The 24,688-nt window shown below is 34.9% G+C and overlaps 2 protein-coding genes across 2 annotated transcripts; both read right to left on the bottom strand.

Annotated features, from left to right (window-relative positions):
- Positions 1–391: 391 nt before the first annotated feature.
- On the bottom strand, positions 392–3,801 carry LOC109009774 (GTP-binding nuclear protein Ran-3-like). Its single transcript, XM_018990390.2, has 8 exons — positions 3,633–3,801; positions 3,398–3,467; positions 2,533–2,589; positions 2,338–2,455; positions 1,483–1,572; positions 1,200–1,379; positions 1,040–1,117; positions 392–722 (listed from the first exon to the last, which is right to left on the bottom strand). The coding sequence occupies exons 1-8, from the start codon at positions 3,633–3,635 to the stop codon at positions 653–655; spliced, it is 666 nt and encodes a 221-aa protein (XP_018845935.1). The 5' UTR covers positions 3,636–3,801; the 3' UTR covers positions 392–652.
- Positions 3,802–21,502: 17,701 nt separating this feature from the next.
- On the bottom strand, positions 21,503–21,889 carry LOC108979976. Its single transcript, XM_018997443.2, has one exon. It carries the CDS (start codon positions 21,887–21,889, stop codon positions 21,503–21,505), a length of 387 nt encoding a protein of 128 aa, XP_018852988.1.
- Positions 21,890–24,688: the final 2,799 nt, after the last annotated feature.

The raw sequence follows: 24,688 nt of genomic DNA, 5'->3' as shown, positions 1-24,688 counted from the left end.
AATATTATTTTTATTTAAAGATTTGAAAAAGTTGAATTATTTATTATATTTTATTTAAAAGTTTAGAAAAATTGTAAATGAGATAAAATGATTTTTGAATCCAAACAAAGTCTAAATTATCAAAAACTCCTCTGGATATAACAAGGTTCTGTATGCCAAAATCACAACCTTAGTGTATAGCCTGTGTGCCTGCATATATTCTTAGCTGTACCAAGTGATTAATGGTAAACTCTGGGTCGAGATAGATCCATACGTGCTAGCATGACTTCAGCTGGTATTATGGAAAACTAATATTATCTGAATTTTTTTTAATCGTCATCTTCCCTCCTTTGCTAGGCAAGTAGGCATGCTAAAAGACACTGAGAGAGTGAGTGAGAGAGAGAGAGAGAGAGAGAGAGAAGGAAGTAATGCATAAATACTTTGCAGTAACTCTCAAAACACCCACATGGGACTCCAACAATAGCAGACAAAAACCAACCCAACCACGTACGAAACAATCGCTAAAGGAAACTTTCACTAGTATACTGTCACTATGATTTCCAAACCCTGCCATATATTGTTGAATATCCCAAAGGAAGACAGTGCACAAGGAAGAAAAGGCATCATAAAAGCACGAGAGAAAAAGGATTAAAAGCCCTCTCCTACTAACAGATCATTCGAATGCGTCATCATCGTCATCAGGAAGGGGCTGACTGGCTGCGGCAGCAAGCTCATCTTCATGCCTGCACAAGTAACAACCAACCGTGAGTCAAGCTGACATAGGATTACTACTATGCAAATAGAAGTCACTATTCGGGGAACTACAATGCACATTTCAGGTAATACTTGCAATCAATAGAAGGCATTTCTGGATATGTTTTGAGTCTAAAATAATAACTTAAATATCACCGAGAATATGCAAGTGGAGAACATTCTAGTGACCCTAGTTTGCCATTAGGAGTTGCTTTTTTAACAAATTCTTTTAGACGGGAAAATGGACCCACAATCGTATAAATAGATTCTTGCAAAATCAGTAGAAGGCAAAAGGTGAAGTCCATACTGTTTCTGTGCAGCCAAGTCAATCTGTACTTCTGGAGGAGCGAGAGCAGGAGACTCCACAAAGTGGAGTGTAGGGTCCCTAAATTACAAAAGCAATCGTCAATCTCAAGTTTCAATCACAATGTTGCATAGTAAAGTTAGGAACTAAGCTATTGCATTACCCAGCAAGCTTTCTGGCAAGATACAGGAAAGGTTTCTCAAAATTGTAATTGCTCTTTGCGGATATTTCATAGTACTGCAGGTTCTTCTTCCTATGGAAGGTAACCTGTTTTGCCTTAACTTGCCTGTTCTTCACATCAACCTTGTTTCCACAAAGAACAATCGGTATGTTCTCACAAACCCTACAAATGCAGGACAAAAGTCATTAAACAAATAAAAAATTCAAAGAAAATTGATATGGTACACAAAAAGCGGTAAATGTGAAGTTAATATAAAATAACTCACCTGCAGAGATCACGGTGCCATGTAGGAACATTCTTGTATGTCAACCGGGCTGTAACATCAAACATTATTATTGCGCATTGCCCATGAATGCTGCAAAATGAAATGGAAGATATTACATGAGACCATCAACCAGGCAATAGAAAGAAATAATACAATGAACATTAATATAACCAACCACTCAGCAAATCACCATTAGAAAGCAACTTCAAGACGGGAAAAATAAAAGAAAAAATTATAAGAACACCAGGAGGGTGAAGTTGAAACTACTTCCATCAATATTGAAGAAATGAAATTTAAACTTTCTGAAAAATGAGAAGAAAGCCCTAGCTTTAGGTGGTATCGTATATCAACTGATAACTACATGTAACCAAATTTCCACTGCTTTTCCGTCCTTCCCTGCCTTCCCTACATAGAGTTATTCAAAAAATTTCCTTCTACAGATTCACTGTTCTTTGAACCTAGTTTTTCCTATATCAGCTTAATCAAATTCATGGGTATCCTTCAAAGTGTCACAACTCAAAGATTATTGTCGTCAATCCTTTTACCAAATGGATTTTCAAGGACTTACAGTATGAAATGAAACAGAAGTACCTGACAGCAGACTTTCAGTTTATGTGCCTAATCACAAATCCTTAACCTTATTTGCCTTCATTCTTTACTTGGATCTATTTTTCAAGCAATAGGTTATTCGAATGATTCTTCTTATAACATACAAGCTATAGAAGGTCAAACATTAGGCTTTAACATCATGGGAAAATAAAAATTAAATAAGGAAACAACAATAATATGAATGGGAATTGGAATCCAACTACAACGGGCAACAACAATCATGATTTTTTTCTGGGTTTCACTCACTAGTATCCATCTCTAAGACCTCCAAATTTCTCTTGGCCAGCAGTGTCCCAGCAGTAAAACCGGATCTTCCCGCAATTTGTGAAGAAGTCCAATGGATGAACCTCGACACCAATAGTTGCTATTTATAAGAAAAACCAACGTAAGGAATTTGAAAACTAAACTGTATGCTCTGACTAAAAGCAAGGCACCACTTACGTTCATATTTCTTCTCAAACTCCCCAGTGAGATGTCTCTTCACAAAAGTTGTTTTTCCTGTACAATCCAGCACTCAGCGAGTCAGCTTAATCAAAACAACTGTGCCCAACATCTATATTTATATCAATATATACACATATATAATATATTCATGCATTCATGTGCGCTCATAAATACATAGATGATCATGAGCAACACATGCCTTCATACATGATAACATGCACAAAACCGCTTAAAACTATTTTTTTTACTAGCATCGGGTGTCGAACAAAATCCCAATTAATCCCAGAGGCGCACAAGTCCTCAAAAAGGAATTTCCCGCAAATGCAAATCAGATAGCTCAAGAAAAATTCTCCCAGTCCAATGGCTCCTACAAATTGTTTGCATCCAAGGGTTCAAACCTTCAACTTAGGAGGAACATACCACCAAGATCAAGGCTCTTGCCACTTGAACCAACCAACCCAAGGTTTAAAACTGCTTGAAACATTTTCCCGGAAAAGAGTCTCTCTTTGAATTAATTTTATCTCAAAAATCCAATACTCTTATAATCTCAAAAAAGGCGAGCAAAGCACGACAAATAGTTGTGATGCAATCGATATCCTTTTTTTCTCGGTTTGACTGAATCATTCGTGAAATAGCATAATAATTAGCTACAAGTCTGCCCAGAAGTCATAATCTTTCGAAGCAAACATAGCATGCACTAAATATTATCCAGAGTAAACTAATTAATCGAAACCAAACAGCCTAATCTAAATTTATTAGCAATAAAATGAGTTTTTTTTTTATCAGTAAAATTAGCAATAAAATGAGTTTAAATCATGAAAGAACACAATTATCTCAAAATTTTCAAAAAATAGAGATTTACCAGTGCCTCCATCACCGACGATAACGAGCTTGAAGCTCGGGTAGTCAACAGTTTGCTGGTTTGGTAGAGCCTACAAAAGAAAATTAATAAAATAAATCTAACAAAGAAAGAACGAGATCGATGAGCTAAAACCCTTGACCAAACCCTAAACACGGAAAATGAGCATCAAATAGACTCAACCATCCGCCACTAAACTCAGAGAGAGAGAGAGAGAGAGAGAGAGAGAGAGAGGTACCATTGGATTTGTGCTGATGCTAGAGAGAATCCGCGAGAGAGCAGCGGAGTTCGAGAGTAGACGGCGACGCGTTTGGAAGGGAAGAGAGGAGGGCTTATAACGTTTTTTTCGTGGCTTTAATTTGACGCAACTCTCTTAACCATTAGATTTTGATTAGTTTCCTCTCTACTGTTCAACTATCTCTCTTGGCCGTCCGATTCTTATGGGCTTTTTCCCAATTTGTTCCCCTTTTTTATTATGTAGACGTGGCTAACTGAGAATATCCCCGCTTACATATCTATAAATAATGAGAAATAATAGTGGGAGGGCGCGTTTTCATTTTCTCTGTACAGATCATTTGAAATTTGAAAAAAATAAATAAAGAATTTGATATTTTCAAAAAATCATTTATGTTGTAGTATCTATCATGAATAAATTTTGAAAGCTCAATCTTGGTAATAATTAATTTTTATTATTTTTCCATTCAAATTAGTTTTCAAAAATAAAAATATTAGTCTAGAAAATGAAAAAATATCAAAATAAGGAGCCAGAGGCAAAGTGCTCGCACCCCCAAATAAAAACCATAGAAAGTAAAAGTGTTCACCACCTTGAGCACCATCCTTCCATGGTGCTCGTCACCTCGATGAGCTAAATGCTCTTTCAATGTGCTCGCCGAGGTACACTTTTGCTTCTGCAGTGCTCACTTGGGTGAAGCATTTTCCCTCTTCATGAATCGAAGTGGCGAGGTTCATGTAATGTTTTAAATTTCATTCCGATAATCATTTTGGTTTAAGTACTAAATCGGAATATTTCAATACTAGTATGTTTCAGTATACCATTTTGAGATTAGCTACATATCTATTTTTTATATGTACATATAAACTGATAACGAATAGAATATGTATATATATATATATGTAAGTGTGCATCATGCATGTGTTGTATATATGAAAGAATTGACGATGATTAAAATGAATATATATTGAAAACATTAAAAAACAAAGTAGAGATATTAGTGTAAAAAAATATTAAAAAATCACAAACTTGAGTTGAGACACAAAAGAAAAATTAAAAATAATGATATTAAAAAAAAAGAATGAGGGAACATATTTTAAGTTAGAAAAAAATTAAAATTATATAAATACATTTTAGATTTTAGAATTAATTAAATATCATCTAGATTTAAAATTTACAAAAATGACTTCCAAACTCAAGAAAATTATAAAAATGCCACTAAATCAATTCGAAATGGAATAGGGCCCGGAATGCCAATTCCAGCCAAAATGGCCGAAATTTGACCAGAATGACCGAAACAGGCTGTAATAGGCCGAAATTTAGAACAAAACGAAATAATGATGTATAGTGTCCCGAATACTACACTAGAATAGAAATTTCTGGCAGGAATGGAACGAAATTGAAAACTGTGCCCGTGAACTACCGTCAGTCTCCTTCCCCTTCCTCGTCGCCACCTGCTGGAATAGAGATTGTCGCATCCCCATTAAATTTATGAGTAAATTTTGTTTAGAGTTTAAGGAGAAAATCCAATCTGCGAATTTGAAATTTATATGTATGTATTGTGCAAAGCTGAAATTTGTATGTATGTATGGACTAAGCGAATTTATATGTATGGACTGTGCGAAATTTATGGCTTTACGTTTTCCTTTAAATTTATGGCTTATGCAATTTTTATGAATTGTGTGAATTTGACTCTGCGAAATACTTGAACTAGTGAGATACTCTACGATGAAGATGTTGCTTTGATGGAAGTGTTACTTGAACTATGTTTAACTGTTTAACTATCATAGTTCAATTATTTCATAGTTAAACAGTACATGATACAGTACATGATGAAGCAATGACTTCACTAGTATTTCATTGTTCAAGTATTTTTAGTTCTTTCCTTCTTTGTGAAATACCTCTTTGTACTTATATCCTTTGTGAAATACTTCTTTCATAGTTAAACAGTTTATCATGAACAAGTGATTTTACTAATTTCCTTATTTGTGAAATATTCTATGAAGAAAAATGCTGAATACAATCGACCCATGCAGTCGGTGCGTAAACAGTGCTTACATGGAACAAAACACACAATTTCCTCTCTTCCTTAGTCCCTCTCTTTGCATTAACTTCAGTCCCCCTCCCTCTCTTCCTCAGTCCTCCTCCCACTCTGCATTTCCTTCAGTCCCCCTCCCTCTCTGTGTTTCCTCTCTTCCTCATTCCCCCTCCTCAAGAACTCCTTCTCTCGATCCTTCCACGAAGCACATCCCGTCAAAGACGGCGAGTCCATCCCCTCGAAGCGTCGAAGAAACCTCGATGACACGGTGAGACGGTTTGGTGGGTTTTGGTGGGAAAGAGACAAGGTGGATTTGATGGGGTTTTGGAGAAGCATCGGCGACAAGGGAGTGGATGGCAGCCACGCAGGAGGAGGGACTCGGCCACCCCATTGGAGTCCTGAGGGAAGAGAGAGAATGGAGTATAATTCATAAATCAGTGGAGGAGGTCTGGGTGGTAGTGGCAGGAGGTGGCGATGGGAGAGAGGAGGGAGTAGAGGAGGAGATCTGATGGTATGGTGGTTGCGGCGACAGCGGCAGCGACTTTGGTGGCTAGATTGGGGGGGTTGGAGGGGGGTGAGGCGGTTGATGGTGGCGCGTATGGTGTTGAGCTGGTGAAGAAGTTGGTCAGTGACAGGAGGCGGAGCTGGGGGTTTCCCAGAGGTTTGAATTGTGGAGGAGAGGTGGTAGAGGGAGAGGATGTTGGTGGCCACCATGGCTACGTGAAGTTGCAGATTCAGACTCATGGCGAACCCCATTTTTCTACCTCCCTTGTTTAGTCTCTACAACTTTTGCTTTTAGGAGGATCTCTGCTCTCTAACTTGCTTTTAAGCTTCATTGTTTGTTTGGCTAATTAATGAAAATAAAGTTAAAAGCTTTAAGATCCGATATGTACATGCTTTCTTTGTCTTTGCTTCTTCCCATGGCCATTATGGGGAACTGTAAAGATGAAGGAGAGCCTTGGAATCTGGAACCTCATAGAGTTTGACGCAAATCAAGTAGATTTGGTTGGGATGTAAAGGAGGAAAGTAGGGTTGCATGGATTGATGGGTTATAGACGATCGAACACTTAGAAGAAAGCTAGACGAAATCTAAAAGCTATTTTTATTTTCTTTCTTCTTTCGCACCTTTTGTCTTTTTTTTTTTTTTTTGGCTGACGTGGTGTCAGCGACTCCCCACATACGTAGAAGCATTGTTCCGTGAAATGCTTTACTTCTTTCTTTTTGAGATTTGAGTATGGTAATCCCTGAAAATACTTTACTTCTTTTCGAGATCTGGACGTGTATGGATCTTTGAACTAGAAATACTTGTATGGTGAGTGAAATACTTGAACTTTTTTTTTTTCAAGAGACGAAGTCACATGTCTAAAAGTGACCCCCTCCCAATTTTATTCAAAAAAACCTCACTTATGGCAGAGGAATACCGTGGTTCCATTAGACACATATGATAAACCAAAAAAACCCCATCCCATGTACCTAAAATACTCCAAAAAATAAAGAAATACTACTAACCTCAGATAACATAGACGAAACGAGACTAAAATTAAAACAACCAAACCTATAAACACCCACAATGTAAAAGACTTAAACTCTTAAAGACGGGAAACCTATTTTCTCAAGTCTAACCATTCCTCGTGCACTCCGTGGGAGCCTATCACCTTCTCCATATACTATATTTATGACTGCCTCACCATCCCGTGCCAGGAAATCAGCTATTTTATTGCCTTCACGGAAAATATGAGTGATAGTAAAACTCATACCTTCAAGACCTTCCATTAACTGCTCCCAATAATCCCACAAATACCAGACATTACATGCCTTTATGGTAAGCCAATGTACTATTAATTCAGAATCACATTCCAGTTATACCTAATAAAAACCATTAGCTTTACACACCGCAACACCTTTGGACAAAGCTCTCAATTATGCAGCATTGTTGGTACCGAAACCAAAATATTCCGAGAAGGCCACTTTGACATTCCCTTGATGATCCCTAATCACTCCACCACCTCCACAAGTCCCCGGATTTCCCCAACAACTCCCATCCACATTCAGTTTCATCCAGCCCATTCTCGATTTTGACCACACCTCCAAGCGCAAATTACGCTTCACTACTTGCTTAATGGGCACATTAAGAGCAGACAAAAGAGCATGATCACTTGATGAAATACTGTTGCACTTCACAATACTGTCAGATAATTGGATCAACAAAAACTTCACCGCAATCCAAATAGCCTCAACCGATTCATAATTTGACTCCATTCTAGCCTTGCATTTGCGCAACCACAAGCGCCAAGTGATTAAACTTGGAAGTAATCCTACAAGAGTACCATGTTGAGAAGCTCGCTTCGCACAACTGAACCAGGCAGAAATCCGAGCACGCCAAGTTAAGAATCTCATACATCGAACACCTAGTGTTGAAGCTGCTCGTTCCCAGACAGCCTTAGCGATATCCCCTGTGCAAAGGACATGATCTAACGTTTCCAAACAACCATTAAAATAGCAATCACATCGGGAAGCAAGCAAAACACCCATTTCACTAATCCATATATCAACGGGCAAACAACAAAACCAAGCCTTCCAAACACAAACCACCACCCTTCTAGGAAGGATGTTATGCCAGAACCATCCCTTCCAAGAGAATTCTTCTCTTCGTACTCTAATAATGTCCTAAGCAAAAGCAGTTGTGAAACTTCCACTCTGGTTTGGTTCCCATATATAGACATCAGACCCTTCTTTCCCAGCCATAACCGAATGCCTCACCTCAATAGCTCTGTTTTCCCCCACCAACTCAACCAGAGCATTTTCATCCCAAACATTACCAACCCATAAATCTTTTACTCGAGCCATCGGATTAACAATATCTTGGACATGAACACTAAGAGGTCCACTCGACAACCACTTATCATGCCAGAAAGATACGTTACCTTCCCTCACCCGTACCCTGGTGTGCTCATATACCTCTGGGAAAACCTGCATAAGATCTTTCCAAAACCATGTGCCACTCCACCGTGAAGCTGACATTACAAGATTACCATCCTTCACATACTTAGCATGAAAAAACTTTGTCCAGAGATTGTCCATCGTGATAACCCTCCACACTAGTTTCATGTGCATAGCTCTCTGTATTTCATTAAAATCTCGTAGGCCTAAACCCCTTCCATTGGTTGGTTTACAAACAGACGACCATGAGACCCACTTCTTCTTAAGCTATCCATTATGTTCCCCCCAGAAGAAGGTTGAAAGGAGAGAATTTAGCTTGGATAAGATGACTTTAGGAACATTAAGCACTGCCAAGAGGTGAGTTGCCATACAAGATAACACATGTTTTATCAAGTTAACCAACCTCCTTGAGATAATATTTTAAATTTCCAGTTCGCCACCTTGTTGCGGATTTTTTTCACCAACAGTTCCCAAATGCCTTGTTGTGAGCCTCCCTATCACTAGAGGCACTCCTAAGTACATGGCTGGAAAAGTTCCTTCCATAAAACCTGTCATGCTTAGTAAGCCACACCTCATTGAATAAGAGATTTTTTTTTTACAAAAAGAGAGCCGATTTATTTGTATTAATTACTTGACCAGACCAAAATGCATACTGATCCAACGTACGAAGAAGCCTTGTAATGGATCTCTTCTCCCCATTTGCAAAAATAAGGAGATCATCTACATAAAGAAGGTGCAAAACCAAGGGCGCTCCTCTTGGATGAAAATAAGAGGTAATTCTACCTTGAGCAAAATTTTGCCTCAGCAACCGAGTAAGCACTTCCTGCATTATAATAAACAAATATGGTGAAAGAGGATCCCCTTGACGCAACCCCCGAGAAAGTTTGAAAAAACATTTTTACGTTCCATTCATCATGATCGAAAATCAAGGGGATTCCACACAAGTCTCCACCAAACCACAAACTGAATCAGCCAAGCCAAAACCCTTCATAACCAATCTTAAGAAAGACCAGTCAACTCTATCATACGCCTTTGCCATATCTATCTTCAGCATTACATTCCCTCCATTAGTATGGCGATGGAGTGAATGTATCATTTCCTATGCTAGAGTTATATTCTAAAAAATACTACACCCCGGAACAAAAGCACCTTGCTCCCACGAGATCATACGAGGAAGCACAGTCGCCAACCGATTCACAAGAACTTTCAAAAAAATTTTATAAATCACATTGCACAAACTAATCGGCATGAACTTATCAAAGCTCTATGGATTCTGCACTTTGGGAATGAGTACAATATACGAAGCCGAATAAAATCTTGGCAGCGGCGTACCCCTAAAAAAATCACGAGGAGCTTCAATCACATCATGTTTAACAATCTTCCAACACTGTAAATAAAAATCCGAACCAAAACCATCAGGTCCGGGGCTACTCTGCTTCGGTATAGAAGATAATGCCTTCCAAACCTCCTCGTTAGTAGGCTCCTTAACGAGCTCATTGTTCTCATCAACATTAGCCACCGGGGATAATAAACCACTCAAATCAAGAGTCCTCGTAGGCCCCTCCCCTGTGAGAAAATTCTAGAAATAATCCACTGCTGCATTTTGAATCGCCTTATGAGAATCCAAAACAACCCCATTCGAGAGGGTCATTTTTTAAACAACGGAAGCTCTCCTACGTTCGCTTACTACCTCATGAAAGAATTTTGAATTACGGTCTCCTTCCTTAAGCCATTTCTTTTTAGCCTGTTGAGCCAATCTGAGTTCCTCCCTATTTTCCCAAAGCTACAAATCAGCTTTTGCATGTAAATATTCATGCTCTAGCTCAGGGAGAAAACCCTCTTGCATCCGGACCTCAAGACGGTCCATGTTCTCCTCTAATTCCTTAATCGACCGATCAACCCTCCCAAAAACCTCTTTGTTCCACCTTCTGAGAGCCAGCTTAAGCTTTTTTAGTTTTGTAACCAATTGAAATAACCTCATCCCAGTTACCTCTTCCCTCCAGACCTCATCCACACCATTCATAAAATTTTCATGCGTGCACCACATGCTTTGGAACCTAAAAGGAGAGGGACCATAACTATAAACATCTGAATCAAGTCTCAAAAGCATGGGACAATGATCTGAAGACTTATGTTTTAAATAATGCATACACCCGTTCGGGAACCTCTGAATAAAGGCAATATTCGATAGCGCTCGATCAAGCCGTGCCCAACTTCTCAACAAACCTCTATGCCTATTACACCACGACATCCTACCACCATTGTAACTCATCTCCACGAGTCCACAATTATGAATGCATGAGCTAAACTCCAACATAGCTGACAATGGCCTAGGATTACCACCTATCCGCTCCCCATCCTCTCGGATTGTATTAAAATTTCTCACTACTGTCTAGGGGACATCATCCACTCGAGTAGCTTCAATATCCCGCCAAAGCATTCTTCTTTCCACTTGATTGCATTTTGCATATACAAAAGACATTTACATGAAAGTCGTCCTTACTAATAGAACCCGAAATGATTTGGTCAGACATACCCTGCACTTCAAAAGATAGACCATCAATCCAAAACACCCAAATCTACCCCCCAAAGCTTCATTAGCACAATAAACCAAAAAGCCAAAATAATTAGCCCAGGCAACCATCAATGCCTCTGCAGCAAAAGGTTCAGAAAGTACCAAAATCGAAGGCTTATGTTGCCTCACCAAACTCTTGAGTCTTCTTTTTGATGTACCCAATCCCCACATATTCCACACCATTATCTTATCAATCATAAATTTAGTCTTTCAGGACGCGAAATAGCCCGTCGATTCTGTCTCACAACTTGTCTAGTAGACTTCTTCATAGATGGACCTGGAATGTTTAAGTTCGAATCTGAACCATACCCTTTCGCTTTTGCCAACACGCCTGGATTATCCTTATTCTCCTGATCAGAGCCATGTTTATCGTAGTTCAGAAACTACGTCTTGTTGTCCCTCGATAGGCTAACAATCCCAAGTGAAAATCTCCTGCATGACCATGCCTTCCATATCAACCTGGTGCCAATCAACCTTGTCCGTTAGGCCATCAAACACCCCATTCTGTATGACATACGTGCCTTTCGTCCCCTCCTTATTCAACTCACTCTGACTTCCCTCAACCTCAACCACATGCTGCCCCGTTTCCCTGATAACATCAGTTGTAATTTCACACCCCTCTACCGACCCGTCAGAGATAGGGATCTCACTAGGGGCCACATCCTGAACAGGAACCTTCAATTGCTCTTCTACGATCATCATTTTACCATCACCAGTCTCTTCCTCAGGCACATTTTGAACCTGGGCATTAGACACTTCGGGCTGCTTTACTTCCTTCTCCTCCTGCGATCCTTGTGCTTTAACTCTCCATGCATCAGATTTCTTATTAAAGTTTTCCTTATTTTTAACCACATGATCCTTCTAGACTGGTTCCTTCATCCCTTCCCGGCATACAGTTTCTAAGTGGCCATAACGACGGCACCGTTTGCAATAAAAACTCTGCTTCTCATACCGAACCTCTTGCCAAATGGTTTTGTGCGCCGAAACAACAATAGGAAAACCTTGAACTTGTTCCTCAAGAAGGTCAATCTCCGCACATAACCTAGCACCCGAAGTCCTAGTCTTGTTTATAGTAGCATTATCCGTACCTAGAAATCTTCCAAACCTTGTAGCCAAAATTTGCAAACAATCAAGCCGATACATATGCAACGGGAGACCCGGCAGAAGATCCATTGGGGTGCCAAAAAGGGTTCCTTTTTCAGATCAAAATCTTTCATCCATCAGAATAAATGAAACATGCAACTATCCATAGCCCTCCCATCTCTCGCCCATGCATTAACAAAATCTTGCTCAAAATGTAGATTTATGATAACGTGATGTGCATCCATGAAATTGATAGTAGGAATCTCTTGTAAACCCCACGTTTTTACCACCGCAAGCTGGATGTTATCAATAGACAGCCTAAGCCGCAGGAACTTCAAAACCAAAGCATGGCGAAACTCCTCTGCAACCCTAGTCATCTCAACTTCAGAGAACACGAATCCTTACTGGCCATCTACGTCCACCGGATAACGCATAAGCAATCTGAAACTGGGTGAAGACGAATGTTTAGAGATTGCCTGAGCATAGGAAAGTGATTTCTCAGTGTTCCCCAATAGTGTAGAAGACACCAGAGGGGCAGCTGTCGCCGCCATGCAGCAACCCTAGGTACGTAAAACGATGGGAATCCAAAAACGGCAAGTCCGTAATATGCGAAGCAAAACAACTTCTTCAAGATTTTTAAATAAAAATACTTGAACTGACTTAGTGAATCTTCTATGGACTGCTCTGTCCTTTTAATTCTCTGGTGACTTTTGTGAACTGTTGTATTGTGAACTAGAAATACTTGAACTACACGCGAATATCAATATCAGATCTTTGAACTAGAAATACTTGTATGGTGACTCTGTGAAATACTTGAACTACACGCAAATATCAATATCAGATCTTTGAACTAGAAATACTTGTATACTCTACGAAATACTTGAACTAGAGATTTTTTATTATTTTTCCTAGCCATACTCACACAATGTCATTAGATGCAGTTGTTGTAATATCTTGTGACATATTTAGACCTAGTTTGGATAGTGAGATGAGATGATCTGTGAATAGTAGTGAAATGGTTTGAGTTGAGATGTTTTATGAAGTTTTGGGAAAAGAGATAGAAAAAATTAAATAAAATTATTATAAAATTAAAATATTGTTAGAATATAATTTTTATTTTGGGATTTGAAAATTTTAAATTATTTTTTGTGTTTTGTTTGAAAGTTTAGAAAAATTGTAACGATTAAGTAATGATTAAATGAGAAAAACTAAAAGATTTGAAATTGAAAAATGTTTGTGTTTGTGGTGTTTGGATATTGAGATAAGATGTGATAAGATGAGAGGCTTTTGCTATCCAAACCAAACCTTAGAATGTCATCATCAGTTTCTTCATATTCTCTTGTTAATCGTACTTTGAGGAACAACCCAATGTGCATCAAAAATTTTAAAGCTCCACTTAGAACATCAAATACGCCAAGAAATCTAGGGCGACCCATCTTTGAGTGTGTACAATATATAGGTAGAAATATGGGTGTAAACTCAAACCAGAAAACCGGACCGGACCGGTTTTACCGGTTTTGAACTGGTCCAGTCCGGAACCGGTTTTTAAAACGTAAAAACCGGCCGGTTCCGGTCCGGTTCCGGTTCCGGAATTTTTTGGACCGGACCGAACCGGATCGGACCGGTTGATTAAAAAAAATAAAAAATAATATTTTTATATATAAGTTTTATACAAAATATTTTATATATATTAAATATTAATATATATAAGTTTTATATATAATGTATAATTATAAATTTTTATGTAAAATTTTATATATAACATATATATTCATATATGAAATAATTTCTTATTATAATTTATAAATTATTACATAAAATGTTAATACTAAATCACTAAAAGTTTATAACTAATACTAATATATAACTTATAACTATACCAATAGTCTAATATTAATACTATTATATAGTCTAATATATTAATAAAAGTATAAAACAGTTTTTTTTAAATCAATTTTTTTTTTTTTATAAACAAATTTTTAATGACAAATTGTAAAATTTATATTTTTAAAAAACCGGAAAACCGGACCGAACAGGACCGGAAACCGGTAAAACCGGAAGTACCGGTTTAGGAGGGTAACCGGTGCGTAATCGGTTTTGAAAAATATAAAACCGGTACATACCGGTTCGGTCCTAGATTTTATCCAAAACCGGACCGGACCGGACCGGTTACACCCCTAGGCAGAAACAATCTTAATTAATCTAACAGAGAGAAAGAACTTGATATTACATGAGTTTTTACAAAATTTTGATATCAATTAACATACCTTTTTATTTGTGTATAATCAAGAATTACCATACTGCAACTATTTTAAATGGGCAGATAGTAGTAAAGACAGAGAGAGAAATTTATTGCCCAAATAACTAACCCAAGAGGGGAGGGTGAATTGGGTTGTTTTAACAAAATTAATAACTATAAGTTAGATATAAAATATAAAATGTGAATAAAATACTGAGCAACAATATATATATATATATATAAAATAAGAGTAAGAGAGATACAAACTCAATATTTTAACAAGATTCAACCCCACTACCAACATTCTTGTTTCAAGCTACCACTTGGGATTCTCAAATTCACTATTCAACTTGCTTCAGGTGGAGATAGAAACCTATTATACCTTTGAGCAATACCGTTTCAAAAAATCTGTGAAGTATACCTCATACACTTATAATTACGGGTGTAAAAATAATCGGGAAACCGGATAATCGAACTGGACCGGTCCAAACCAATCAAACCGGTCCGGAACCAGTTTCCGTAATGCAAAACCGGTCGGAACCGGTCCGGTTCTAGTTCTAGGCTTTTTAGGCCCGGACCAGACCAGTTCTATATAATATATATTTTAAATGATTTTTTTAATATTATATATAATATTTTTATATGTAATATATAATAATATAAATTAATTTAAAAATAAAATGAAATTGTAAAACTTTAAACTGAAATTGATAAATCACATTAATTGAAAAAAAAGATCATAAATATAAAAAGATTTGAATTTATATACCAAAGTTGTAAATAAGATCACTAAAATATTATTTACAAAAAAAAAAAATCACTCAAATATTATTACCAAGTTTTTATAGCCTAATAAATTCTCAATATATTCTTTTTTATAAGTACATAATAAATTAGTAAATTAGTAATACTCATATACATTAGAATATAATGTATATTAATTATAATTTACATTTTATGGCCTAATACTAATGTCTAATACTATATTACTTAATATACTTTAAGTCTATATATAAATTAGTATATACACTCTAAAATCAGACCGAACCGATAAAAACCGGATGTCTCGGTTTGGAGGATAACTGGTACGTAATCGGTTTTTGAAAATGTAAAACCGTTACATACCGATTCGGTCCTAAATTTGTCCAAAACCGAACCGGACTGGTTACACCCATACTTATAATCACCTTATAAGTGGTGATTCAACTATTATCTATGTAGAACTCCTACTACACTCACAAATGTTACATACACTATTTTACTTTGAATACAATAACTAATAGTGGGTACGGGTAGGTTATCAAAGTACATTCCTTAATGAGTGAACTGAAAACACTATAGTGCAAACTATATCTCTCTCAAAATAAACAGGTGTTAAAGCTCAATCAAAACTTAAAAAAAAAGATATTGAAAGATTTTGATGAATGAATGTTGTAAACCTTGTAGTTTATGTTTTTTTTAAGATTTTAAATTAACTATTTATAAACATATGAGATTTCTTTTTCAAATTTAAAAATATTCAAATGTCAAAAAGGATAATCATTCATTTTTCAAAGTTTTCGAACAAATGTTTCTCCTTTTGTAATTGTAAAAAACAACATTATTCATTTTTCAAAATTCTCATATAAAAGATTCTATTTTTTGCATATGTAAAAAAGAGCATCAATTAATTATCAAAATTTTCAAACAAAAGTATCTACATTTTGCATATATAAAAAAGAGCATAAATCATTTTTCAAGTTTTCAAACCTATCATACACATGTTAGATACGAAAATCAATCATCTTTCAAGTTTTTAAAATTCAAACTTTCAATCATATTATGCACATGTGAAATATGACAATAAATCATCTTTCAATCTTTTAATTTCAAACTTTCAATTTTTAAATATATCATGCACATATGAAAAACACAAACCGATGCTTTGTTATAAAAGATTCCTTTTGAGCTTTAAACTTTTTTCAAAATTTGAAAGATATATACAAAATTTACAAAATTACTCTAAGAGCTTTATTTGTAAGATTATTCTATTTCTTGCTCATGTTCGATTATTTGATGTCCTTGACTCCATTTATATTTGAACTCATTTGTTATCATCACTATAGGTAGATATGGAGTTATACGATGCTTAAAACCTTGGGTTCTAAAATCTCTCTCCTTTTTTATTATGACAAACACTTGGTAAAATTTTGATATCCGTAATAATGTTTAGGCTCCTCCTGAAAATGTGCATTAGTTTTTCAAGCAATATATACATTCAAGGGACATTAAATCAATTAAAGCATTGGCAAATACATGTTAATGTTTTATTGTAAACTTATCTCCCTTTTGATATCATTAAAAATGATTACAGTAATTAGTGCACAGATGAAACAAAGCATTTAGTAGAAACTATAAAGAGCTAAATAATTGGAGCTACTTAATCCATACAAGTGTTGCAGAGCTATGAGGCTAGCCCTGTCGAGTTAGTGTAAAAAGAGCTTCAAATCCGTTTGATGTTTTTGACAAATGAGATTTTGTAAATATTTGAAGGCTCTAAGTTTTTGTTTAAAAGGATCATCCTTATCCATTAGATTCTCACCAGAAATTTTGTTGACATTGTTCCTTGACCTAGTTTTTATTTATCAAAACAATTTTTATGACTGAGCAGTTTTCTTTAGATTTGAATAAAAAAACTCTTCACGCCTCAACCACTTATTTTCTCCACTGAGGCTATTAACGCCATGATAGGAGCAAAGAGACATTAGTGTTGTAGGACTGATTATGAGGTCATTGCAAAACCAATGACTCTCTGTACTAAATATGCTACCTCTGTTACAACCATATATTAGAGATTACGTGCAAGAGTTAGTGAGGTTGATTAGCTTAATGATCAAATTTCTGAATTGCATCAAATGTTTGCTGATAAAGACAGAAATAATAAAAGGTTAAAACAGGAAAACAAGGAGTTGAAAATTTTGACGAATTGGTATGCTCATGACCTTCAACCACAAGTGGATGAGCTAGAAAGAGAGAGAGCTCAAATCCAAAACCAACAGCAGCAAAAAATGACAGAGGTTAAGCGATTAGGAGAAAATGACTTTTGAAAAGATAAAAAAAATAGGGGTACAAGCTGTATTTGATCTAGCTGGCTTAGAAAAAAAACTTTCGACAAAATGAGTCCGACATATCTTATAATTTTGACCAAGTAAGATATAAAGAAATATGATGTTCTGTCTTGTGCTCATGCTTTCCTCTATTTAGGCAGTCTTCGACTTATCAATTTGTATTCAATCTTCTTCGCATATATGTAATCAATCTACATTCTTACTTTGCAAATTTTCTCCAATGGCTAAACAATCTTCTTCCAACAATCATTTTGAAAAATATATAAGGTATTCTATACCTTAGTCACCAATTTTCTTAGTATCTATTATAGGTGACATGGTGTAACATGAAAGAGATTTGGCTAATAAGCCAAATGATGAGGCTATTTATGAACTAGTGACTCTTGGTACTTGGTATTCATCATTTATGATCGCATTTTCTTGATTATTATGGTATAAAACAAATGAGATTGAAAAGCTTAAGAAGAAGATTTCTATACACCAACGGCTTATTCAGTAGTCTAGCATAGAGATATGGGCTTTAAAATAAGAAAATAAAGCGTTGAAGTCTTTGCTGGACTCTTCATTTCGATTGTATAATTCTTTAGATAATGATAGCAAGAGTGCTTAAAAAATGAGGCTAAGAACCTCAAATTTTTGTAAATAATTTTGAGGCAATAAAAAATATTTACAAATATCCATATCATGCATCATTTCTAATTTTCTTATAATCATGCATAATTTATCTTCTGGCAGAGATTTTGTGAAAATATCTACCAATTGGTCATGTGTGCTTGTGAACTCTAGTACAATATCACTATTTTGCACATGATCTTGTAGAAAATGATATATAATCTCTATATGCTTAGTCCTAGAATCTTTTATTGGGTTGTTTGAAAGATACATAGCATCGGTATTATCACATTTGATCGGAATGTGATTATACATGAGGTTAAAATTCTCAATTTGTTGCTTCATGTATAGAACTTGAGCACAACAACTACTCACAGTAATGCAATAGATAATGCAACCAAATTTTATTTTTTTGCTAAACCATGAAACAAGTGCTTGACTTAAGAAATGACATGTTCCACTAGTACTTTTTCGATTAACTTTGCAACTAGTTTAATTTGCATCTAAGTAGCTGATTAGATTGAGAAAAGTGTATTTATGATACCGTAACCCCATATATATATATATATATGGGGACGGGGTGGGTAGGGGTACGGGCCCCCTCTGCCCACCCCTAATCCACGAAAAATGCAAAACAAAAAATAATACAACTTTTTCAAATTTTAAAATAAAAATTATATTCAAATACTTTTTTAACTTTATAATATTTTTATTCAAAATTTTCTCTCATTTTTTAAAACTCAATAAAGAATCTTAACGCAAACTATTTTCTTACTATTCACAAACTATTTTCATACTATTCACAAATGATTTCACTACTATTCTTAAGTTATTTCACTATTATTCACAGAATTCTTATGTCTTCTCATTATCTAAAAATGCCCTAAATTTCTTCTTCAATTACTACTGAAAAAATTGTTTTCAATTATTGCTTAAAAAAAATTTATGTTTACACTTATGCCACACCAGAAGATGGTGCAGGATAGATGTGTGATATAATCTACGAGATATTTAAATCTTATTAAGGAATAAATTTAATTGATTGACTCAGATTTTTATATGGATATCCTCAAATTAAATATTAATTCAATAGCATCTACACATATGTGTAGCTTCAACAAATTCAAACAAATAAAGAATAAGCAAAGACAATTAAATCTGTTCATAAAGTTCTTTAAATAATTCTTTGAAAATAAAACACTGAACATATTTGGATACTTGAAGAATCTCATAATTTTGTAAATAGTAGTGAAAATGTTTTATTAGATTTTGAGAAATAAAAAAGAAAAATTTGAATAAAATATTATAAAATTAAAAAACTGTTTGAATATAATTTTTGTTTTTAAGTTTGTAAAAGTTGTATTGATTTTGTATTTTGATTTGAAATTTGTAAAAGTTTTATTGATTTTTGTATTTGAATAATGATTAGGTAATTATTACATAAAAAAGTTGAAAATTTAAAATTAAAAAATATTTGTAATTAAATGATATTTAGAAACAAAATTACAAGAAATTTTCAAAATTTTAAGTATTCTCCCTCTCTAAACATGCGTTAATAAAACTTAAAATTGCCTTTGTAACATTACTTTGTACAAAATCTTTATTACATGAGAATTCCTACTTGTACGATCCTACTCGGTAGGTGTTACAATTCTAGCAAGAGAATCTATTTATTAATATTATTTTTTATATATTCAACACAGCGTTGATGGGAAGATTTTTACATAAGCTATAGTACAAAATTATTAGTATTTTGATTTTTGTAAAACTAAGATGAATATCACTATAAATAGTATGTTAACACACCGATTTATGTATAACAAAGAGTTTTGATAGGAATCAGCCACGGTAGTGGATTGCAATTTTGCACACCCGACATGGTAATCCCTATCTTTTGTTTTTTTTTTTAAATTCCAAATGCACCATCATCTCTCTCATCTGTTCTCTCTCTCATCTCAGCTCTCTCTCTCTCGTTAGCTCTCTCTCTCTTATCTTATCTCTCTCATCATCTCTCTCTCAGATGGAATTTCAAATGAGTGGAAATATCTTATGATAGGAAGAGCGTGCAATAGATGCCATGTAAGGTGTGCAAACTAGCTGATGCCGCACAGTGACGAATGCGAAGACTTTTCGGTATAACAAAACTCTTTCTAACAATCTAACTTACCCAAAAAATTACCAATCACGTATTTATGTTTTGTCTGGTTTGCAATACTCATTTGTGCCAAGCTGCTAACAAAATAAGCACGATTTCTTCTTCGAATGTGTAGATAATCTTGTCCCTTGCTTGACATTTGATCTTGATTCAATGAAAAACTTGTAGATAAATCTCGTCATCACCAGCAAATACTAATCCCACATAATAAAATACATTATTAATTATCTAAAATAGATAAATTTAACCTCTTATATATCCAACGAATAATTATTCTCATGCACATATTCACATATTATGAAAAAATAGAAAAAAATAATTATTGAGCGTGAGATGTGATGAGCGTGAATAATGACTGATCTATAACAAAACTCTTATCCAAATATCAACCAAACTAAAATGACAAACTTTATTTAGTCAATACTAAATTAAAAAGCTAACATGAATTGGTTTGCAGATATCGTGCACTTCAGATCATGTCCTACTAACTTCATACATGGTAGTTTTTCATTAAAATAATTTTCTATTTAAGTTTGGTGATATGTGTGGACTCTGCGTTTGGACCAAAAAAATAAAAATTAAAAATGGTGAGTTTGGCTATACAAACTGATCTAATCTCATCATTATAATTTTTTTAAATTTTTATATAAAAATATAATAAATAATTTAATTTTTTCAAATTTTAAAATTATATTTAATAATATTTTATTTAATTTTTAACAAAAACATCTCACCATATCTCAATCTAAATCTCTATCCAAACTCACTAGAATTGTAGTCACACGTGAAAAGAAAAGTACATATTATTCAATAAGTATCCAAATACGTTAAAGCATATTCCTTTTGGATGCTTAATTTCAACATGGAAAAAGTTGCTGATCCAGTCAGTCAGATTCCAATTCAATATTAAGCATATTTAGAAAAGTTGAATGATCTATGATCCACTACATTCGCCTCCAATTCATAATGCCTAATACAGAATAATCTACCATATATAATTATTTCTCATCAAAACATTATTATTTACAAATCAAATATTAATTAATTGCTACAACAACAACATTAACTGCATCATTATTACATCGTTCTCAAGATCAATCTAAGATTATCCTGTAGCTCTCCGGAGGTCACTGATCGGAGCGGTTCTTGAATTCCGAGGCGAGCCGGGAGGCGATGGCGGAGTGGTACATGGCGTCGTGAAACGATTTGGTTTCCTTCGTCATCATCCGGAGCTGCCTCGCCTTCTCCTCCGTGAAGCTACCAGGGGCGAACCGGGGTCGCGAAGACTTCGAGGAGTCCGAACTCCTCTTCGGTTTCTCCGAGGCGTCGTGGACCAGCTCGTTGCTCCCGGAGTCAATGTAGTCGGGCTCTGCGGACCAATTGAAGATCGGGGTCCACCAGTTGGGCGACGAGGCGCTTTTCCTGCTGTCCAGGTCGGATCTCCCGTGACCCGAATTTGCACACGCTCGGATCCCTGTGGGTCGGAAAGTAATCAGACTGGTGGTTGTAGCCATTTGGAACGGAACTTCAAGAGACAAAGCTCAAGCCTTTTTAGAGAGAGAGAGAGAGAGTGAGTTCGTAGAGAAAGAAATTGAAAACAAGAAGGACGGTGGTATAATCGTCGGGGTTACTGTTATTTTAAAGGGTGCGAAATTGGGTAACGGATAAGATCGACCACGTGGCGGTTTGATATGAGAGGGTCGTGGGGGTTCTTTTGCTTTTATTACGGGCTATTCCAGATTTCCGGTCAACCTTTTGCTTTTTATAACAACATTATTAATAAAGGAAAAATTATTTTATAGATAATGATAGGCTTATCTTTCCGATTACTTTTTTATTATTTTATAGTGTATTTGATTTTAAAATTTTTTATTATTTTTTTAAGTATTTTTTAAATATTTTTAATCATTAAAACAAATTAAAAAAATTTACAATTTTACTAATAGTCACTTTCTTAAATATTAAATAAAAAAAATTAAAAATTAAAAAATAGTAAATGAATGGAAGAAGTAATAAGCCTATTGAAAGAATGATAATTAATTATTCGTTAATTAAATATTTTCTACAATATTTTTATGAGAAATGCGTAGGATCCCAATTTTGGATTGACATTTGATTACTTTTTTTTTAAAATTTAATAATTAAGTAAGTACTTCTTAATGTTATTTTTAATCTTTTTTTTTTAAATTTTAAGAATATAGAAAAATGAATGAATAAAAAACAAAAAAAAATGAAAAGAGGCATTTAGCCTTCTCGGTGGGCAGTGTCTCGGGAGCCACTATCAGTGGCTCTAGCACTGCCCATATTCTATTGAGAGTAAGAGCCAATATTTTCTATAAGAATTTTGTTATATATCAATAACTATTCAACTCCAAATCTTATATTTTTTTTTTTATTTTATGTCAGATCCATCACATTTGCCCTCTCTCTCATTAAGCTATCTCTATTTCCGACCTCTCTCTCCTCAAGCTCTCTCTCTCTTGACCTCTCTCGATCTCCTCAATCTCTCTCATACCTCTCGATGAGAGAGGTTGAGGAGAGCGAGGGTTAGAAAAGTACATACACATTGTTACTATATTTTTTCATGTATCGGATATATTTCTCTTTCATTCATAAGTATATTGAATTTAATTTGCCCATTAAAAATACTATTGATGGAAGATTGAATTGCCATTATAATTATATGGGTAGCAGATAACTAGCGCTAAATATCGATATTATCATTATTCGAAACAATTGTCAATAGATATGCTTTCTGTGTATATATAACCATTAATTTCGGCGTATTTTTCTTAAGAATAATTATATTTGAGGACGATTATATTGCACACTCTTCATGCAATATAATTTGTTATGGAAAAATAAATATTAAAAATTAAATTATTTCATATAAATAATGTGTGGTATAAAATTCTTCAAATAGTATTATTTTTTTTCGAAATATTCTCCAAACAATATCCCATGCATGATGCATGCCAATAGAAGTTTCCTGATGGAGAATTAGAAAATTCCAAGGGACTCTGCACTTATATATATATATAGAATAAATATAGATAAAAATTACTATTAAAAGTATCTATTTTACATACATGATGTGACATCATCTAGACTACCCATCTTCCTAAATGAGTATTAAGAACAATCAATTAGAAGCAATCATGCAGTGAGTGTAAAATATATATTGTTATAGTGACTTATTTCTAACATTACTCATATATATATATATATATATATATATATATATATATATATATATATCCAAATTCCAAAGTCGGCAGTGTAGACGCACGAGGGCGTATAGATAGATAAAAGCAAAAACGAAGAAAAAAAGGCATTCTAAAGGAAAGAAAAATGTGAAGATATTTGAAGGCTGATGACAGATGGGGGGGACCGCCCGCTGGGGAGGAGGTTCGTGTTCCTTCCATATTTTGAGGGGGGGAATGGTGTTTTGGATGCATACATTTACAATGACAAACGAGTCTGCAGAGAAAATCACACAAGTAACGACACCTATATGCATCCCCTTTTTTAATAAGCTGTGGTCCTGTTTCGTAGCAAAAAGTGTGGGCAACTCAAGAATACATCTTTATATTTGCATTTCGAACGCATGTCAAGATTTAAATATAAGAGAAATTTTACTCATCAGTTACTATTTACTATCACACCTCACACTTTTATATATATATAAATTTTTTTTTATAAGGTGTGGAGTGTGTAGTAATGAATAGTGACGAATGAGAAAAAAATTTCTATATTATTTTTTTTTTCAATTCCAAGTATGTTCTATTTCCTATAAATCATGTTTAAAAAAAAAAAAAGGGGTAAAATTACCAAACGAAGATCGCTTTCAAGAGAATTCTCAACGATGTTCAATGAACACCGGGTAACATCACGCTCAGTCGTCCCCGATTTAAACACAAACAAAAAGACGGGCCGGGGACCATGACACTTTGTAACACAAGTCAGTCCAAACGAGTCTATGCTCACATTGGTTGACCACGTATTTCTATTCACCAACGTAAGTTGTAGGACACATCTGGTTCTGTAGACTATCAGCGCCATTGCCAATTTACCTTCTTTGTGTGAATCTCCATCTAGGCCCCAAACTTAGCATTGGGGTTTGGGCCCAGATGTGGTGTGTTTGGACTTTACGGTCAGGTGATATATTAGAGTTAACTGATATATCATTGGAACTGAAGAATATCATATGAATGTTCAGAGTTAACAATGAAAACTTCAAAGTAAACTTAAATGGAAAATCATGAAAACTCGTGCGTAGAAAAAGCTAGAGCTTGAAGAAAATCTTATAAGAC

The sequence above is a fragment of the Juglans regia genome, chromosome 10, assembly GCF_001411555.2.
Source record: "Juglans regia cultivar Chandler chromosome 10, Walnut 2.0, whole genome shotgun sequence".
In the NCBI taxonomy this organism is placed as follows: Eukaryota; Viridiplantae; Streptophyta; class Magnoliopsida; order Fagales; family Juglandaceae; genus Juglans; species Juglans regia.
Note: the sequence above shows the minus strand (reverse complement) of the source record. Positions and strands in the feature narration are given on the sequence as shown.

Excerpts from the sequence above, each read along its gene's own strand:
- LOC108979976 (XM_018997443.2), bottom strand. The coding sequence starts at position 21,889 with ATGGCTACAACCACCAGTCTGATTACTTTCCGACCCACAGGGATCCGA.
- LOC109009774 (XM_018990390.2), bottom strand. Across the intron at positions 2,456-2,532 it reads GTTTGAGAAGAAATATGAAC|CAACTATTGGTGTCGAGGTT; the intron begins GTAAGTGGTGCC and ends TCTTATAAATAG. Across the intron at positions 723-1,039 it reads GACTTGGCTGCACAGAAACA|GCATGAAGATGAGCTTGCTG; the intron begins GTATGGACTTCA and ends TTACTTGTGCAG.